We start from the raw sequence: 4929 nt of genomic DNA on the forward strand, positions 1-4929 counted from the left end.
ACGCTGCAAACCATAAGTGATATTTGGGTCCCACAAACGCCAACCGTCGATTTAAAACCCACAATCCGAACAATTCCGGAGCACCACCTCACAGTTCCTACGTGTCAGCAAAACACCACACTTTTTCCCGCGCCTCCATCACAGCCTCGTCAGTCTAGCACGCACACGAGGCGCCAAGTAACAGCCGCGAAATACAGATTGTAATAAAACAAAACAAAATGGTTTCCATGTCCGAGCTGGTTTCGAACATGGACTCACCGAGTCAAACTCGGATAACCTCAAAACCCGACCGAACTCGGTCATAAACAAAGACCGCCTTGTATTCAATACCTTTTCAACCTTTATGTTTTTCGAATTTACTAACGAAGATAAAAGATTAATAATAATTAAAAATTAAACAGAAAACGCCAAAATCACATTCTCTCTCTAGCCAACGTGACCGATCAAGTCAAAATAGAGGCAAGAGATTATAGAAAAAGGAAAAAAAAAAAAAAAAAAAAAAAGAAGAAGAAAAAGAAAAGAAAAAGGAAAGAGAGGAAAAATCTGAGCCAAACAGTGGAACCTACAAAACAAATTATTTCTGATTATTCGAGGGGAGTGGTTTTGTTTTTGGAAAACAAAATTCTCTTGGCTTTTTGTAGCCTCTGGTATTTTTGTAGAACCAAGCAGACAGAGAAAGATTATCTGTAGTAGTTTGTTCTGTTAAACCTGAACGATTTTAATTTTAATTTTTTTTTCCCCGTGAACAGCGTCGTTTTTTCTAGAGAAAAAACCGGCGATTTTCGGGGAAAATTCGGGCTAAGAGAAGCCACGTTCTTTGTTTTCTAGGATTTTGGTATTGTTGTTGTTGTTGTTGATCTTGGTCTGTTTGTTCATGATCATATCCCGAAATCCGATCTTTACGTAATCTATTTGCTAATCGAAGAAGCAACATAATTTTCATCTACGTTCTCTGGTCGAACTGATTAAAATTCACAATCCGCAGCCTAAATTCTAACAAAGATCGATTTCTGCATTCTGGGTGTTTATCAAATTCCCGTAATAATCGGTTCCTCATATCTGCGTGGTGCTCAAATATCACTCGGAAGTCGTCTGATATCTGGGTGCTCTCTGAAAAGCGGTTTTATGTTTTTGGGTACCATCAAAACCTCATGACTATCGGTTTCTGATCTCGAGGTATTCGCTGAAATACGGTTTTCGATCTAGAATTCCCGGAATTTCAATCATGGCGAAGAAATCAGGGTCATTGGAAAACTGGAGGAATTACTTTCGTACTGCGAGTTCTGACATTTTCGACATAATCGACCATGCGATCATGGTGGCCGCTTCGGATTGCCCCAAGGAGTTCAGGTTGCGGAGAGATCGAATCGCCGAGAGGCTTTTCTCTTGCAGACTGACGCGGTGTTCGGGTTGCGACCGGGTCGAGTTGGCGGTGCCTGATGGTGAAGAAGAAGAAGATGATGATGATGACGGAGGTTGTAAGAGTAGTGAGTTTGATAGAGATGCGTGTGAGTTTGAGGCCGGGGGTAGTAAGGAGAGCAAGGCGAATAGCAGTAGAGATGATCTGGGAGAGATGAACATGAACCAGATTACCAACTACAGCTATGGAGAAGCTGAGGCATTGACTGATGAGATTGAGGAAGAGTCTGAGATTGTTGGGGAGGTCCTGAGGATCAAAGATATTCTTTATGACTGTGAAGTAGAGGTACGCGTCTTCCGTAATTTAATTGAAATGGTCTGTTTACCTGTTTTAGGTTACCATCTATGTTTTCTGCTTCTGTGCTTTGATTGTTGCTTGGCAAAGAAGTTCGAGGCCTCGTGAGCTTTGTTGATGATCAATTAATTACTTAATTTTGCGGTCCTGTGGGTTTTTAAGATTTGGTTTGAATATTTTTTGAAGAATTATGCTTGTTTTGAGGAGATATTTTGGTTTTAGTCTATTGATAATCCTTTAGGTTGTTGAGTTTTCTGGTTTCTGATTTGTGGTGCGTTGGTTAATGTTGTGACAGTCTGATTCAGTATTGTTAGAGTCGTTGAGGAAGCTTCAGTTGATGGCTCTATCTGTGGATACTCTGAAGGTCTGATTTCAATCTTTCCTTTAGTTATTGCATTAATTTGCCATTTGTCTCGAGTCTTGAGAGCAGTTATTCTTTGGTTGCTGTTCTTTTCAAATAGTTTTTGATGAGTACTGGATTGACACAGTTTTTTCTTTGCCAGGCAACTGAGATTGGAAAGGCTGTCAATAGGCTCCGGAAACATGCATCAAAGGAGATTCGTTACCTTGCACGGACTCTTATTGAGTATGAAACTATTCCCTTGCATAGAATTGAGTTTAATCATTGCTTTTTGGCATAAAACATGCATGCCAATCTCTTCTGTATTTCACCTCTCTTTGATTTCTCTATGCACTTCTTATCTTCTGTATCGGTTTCTGCTGTTTTTAGCATTAAGCAGTGTCTATTATCTCAAATTTTCTTTGGGTGCATTAAAAGCCAAGTGTTAATTTGGGAAACACATCGTGTTCTTAATTAAGTTCGGCTTACCGGTGCCAGTTGGAGCTAGCTTTTTAAAATTCGTATATTCTTGTCATTTATTAAGGATGAAGTCTGAGATCATTGCCACTTGCTGACTACCGCCATCCGTTTTTGGCGTTTTATGTATTCATCATTCATTTTCATGCTTTTGGACATAAATCAACACCCTATGGTAAAACTACCTTTTTTGTCGTTACGAATTATCCACACATCTGTGGACAGTTCCTAGACTGTTGTGTCTTTTTGGTTCTTTAATATTGTTGGTTTAATAATAATAATGACTTTTAACTTTGTGGATTGCAGTGGCTGGAAAGACATGGTAGATGACTGGGTTAGGGCTACAGCAGCTATTGCGGGTATGAACTTGTTTGCCAGTATTTTGTTTTAACTTGAGATGTGTCTGCTGTTATTTCAACTATTTACTGAATCTAGTTTCAGGAACTGATTTTATTTGCGAATTTGTAGTTGCGGAAGGTACCCCAGATTCTGTGAATCCATCTGTTGTTGATGAAGAAGAGGGGCTTCCGTCTCCTCCTCTGGATGATGGAGTTTTCTTTGCTACTCAACCCACTTCAATGGAGCTCTCTGAGGTACATATCCTTTTCCTTATTTGTTTATAGTCATTGAGAAAAGTAATCTTCTTCTGGTTATAGTGTTTATGGAACTGACTGGAGTTTGTTTCTTTGGGTGTCCCATAACTGCACAATGCAAAGTTCTTTGATGGCATGGATGATGACGGAAGTGAGTTTGATCTTCAATCTCTTATGCTTATCTGCAATAGCTTATGCTACTTGGTTCTTTATTTGAATTCCCCACTTCTAATATTCCTGATTATGAATGGGGAATGTTGTTTCAGATCCTCGAAACGGTTGGGAATTCAGCAAGAACGGTGAGAATGGAAGAAAATCAACACAAGATTGTCAAAATAAGTCGAAGCGGAAACAGCAGACACCCAATGTGGCAAATGTGCTGGCCAAGGAGAACAAGAGTCATCAAGTGAAGAAACAGGAAGTTGTGTTGAAGCCAAATAAGCCCTCCTCAAACACTGATTATGGGCCTGGAAGACCTCTCAAACCAAGGACAGAGCAATTGGTCAATGATGAGACAAAGTTGCACCAAAAATCTGATAAGGTTGCTGTCCAGAGGAAGCCGGTCACCGGTCAGCAAGAGGTGTGTAAGAATCTCTTGTTTGTTTCAAATTTGTAGCCTTAAGTTCTTTCTGATCTCTATTTCATAAACTAGAAATTCAAGTGTTCGGATGAGGTTGCAGTCCAAGTGAAACTTGAAGCTACAAAGAGGAAACTTCAGGAGCGTTATCAACAAGCTGAGAATGGTATGTCACTTCCCCTATAATTTTTGAGTATTTAGTGTTTGAAATTATAAGTATGATATCAAATCTGATGAAGCTGTAATTCATTTTTGTTCAACAGCTAAGAAGCAGCGGACGATACAGGTTATGGAGTTACAAGATCTCCCTAAGCAGGGGCTTGGCCATAGAAATCCGCACATAAAACCCGGGAACCATAACCGGCATTGGGCGCATGGACGACGCTAGGGTTTTTTAATCCAGAAAGAAATTAGGCTTTTTCAAGTTTCTTCCTTGTTAAAGTTAGAGGAAGAACATCAGTGTCTTTGGCATGTTCTGCATTGACCTATTTGAGCATCAACAATTACAAATTCATTCCCCATTTCTGCTGGAGAAGGCTATATTCCTAATTTGAGTACAGGTATAGAGACTTGGATGAGGCAGGCTATATATAGCTAATGAAGTTTGACCTACTGCTCAGATAAATGTCTGTAGAGATTCAGAGAACCTTGATCAAACTACCTGTCAGCAATTTTTTTCATCTCACAATCAAGACTTTTAAGCCATTAGATCATCATGTAGTTAGTTTGCACAGCATCTGTGCATCTTCTTCATCCATAAACTCATTCCCGTATATAAACTCTTTGGGAATGACTATATAAAGAGGCTGAATGTTCCTGCTGAGGAATTTACTAACTTCTATAATACAAACCTCATTTTGTAATTTTTCTTCATTAGCTTTGGATCAAAGTCATTTTCTTGAGCAAGCTTGTTCAAAGTCTCTCTCTTTCTCCGTATTAATGAGGCCGGATTCAAGGGGTCTTTGTGTGTGCGCGCGCCTTTCCTTGGGGCGGGGAGGGGCGTTGAGAAACAAAGCTGTCGTTTGTCGAAACAAAAGAGAAGTTTGTATTCTTGTATTTTTTTTTGGGTAAAACAAACAACTGGATCAGCTTAATTAGGCAGCAATTTGAAAGATGCCAAAATTGGTATTTGTTCCTAAGAATATTGTTATGGATGGTGACCGTATTTTTTTTTCCCCTTTTTGAATAAGCAAATTTGACCATAAGAGAGTGAAGGAAAAAGTAGAAT

General features: G+C 39.4%; 1 protein-coding gene across 1 annotated transcript; it reads left to right on the forward strand.

Annotated features, from left to right (window-relative positions):
• The first annotated feature begins 530 nt into the window (after positions 1–530).
• LOC133872957 (probable mediator of RNA polymerase II transcription subunit 26b) lies at positions 531–4564 on the forward strand. The gene is made up of 9 exons (XM_062310645.1): positions 531–1705; positions 2010–2078; positions 2218–2300; positions 2838–2890; positions 3000–3124; positions 3248–3275; positions 3391–3704; positions 3777–3867; positions 3965–4564. The coding sequence occupies exons 1-9, from the start codon at positions 1226–1228 to the stop codon at positions 4087–4089; spliced, it is 1368 nt and encodes a 455-aa protein (XP_062166629.1). The 5' UTR covers positions 531–1225; the 3' UTR covers positions 4090–4564.
• Positions 4565–4929: the final 365 nt, after the last annotated feature.

The sequence above is a fragment of the Alnus glutinosa genome, chromosome 7 (genome assembly GCF_958979055.1).
Source record: "Alnus glutinosa chromosome 7, dhAlnGlut1.1, whole genome shotgun sequence".
Taxonomy (NCBI): Eukaryota; Viridiplantae; Streptophyta; class Magnoliopsida; order Fagales; family Betulaceae; genus Alnus; species Alnus glutinosa.

Bases quoted from the DNA above. Each gene is read 5' to 3' on its own strand.
- LOC133872957 (XM_062310645.1), top strand. From the start codon at position 1,226: ATGGCGAAGAAATCAGGGTCATTGGAAAACTGGAGGAATTACTTTCGT. The intron at 2,079-2,217 runs GTCTGATTTCAA...TTTCTTTGCCAG, and splicing joins TATCTGTGGATACTCTGAAG to GCAACTGAGATTGGAAAGGC. The intron at 3,276-3,390 runs GTGAGTTTGATC...ATGTTGTTTCAG, and splicing joins TGGCATGGATGATGACGGAA to ATCCTCGAAACGGTTGGGAA.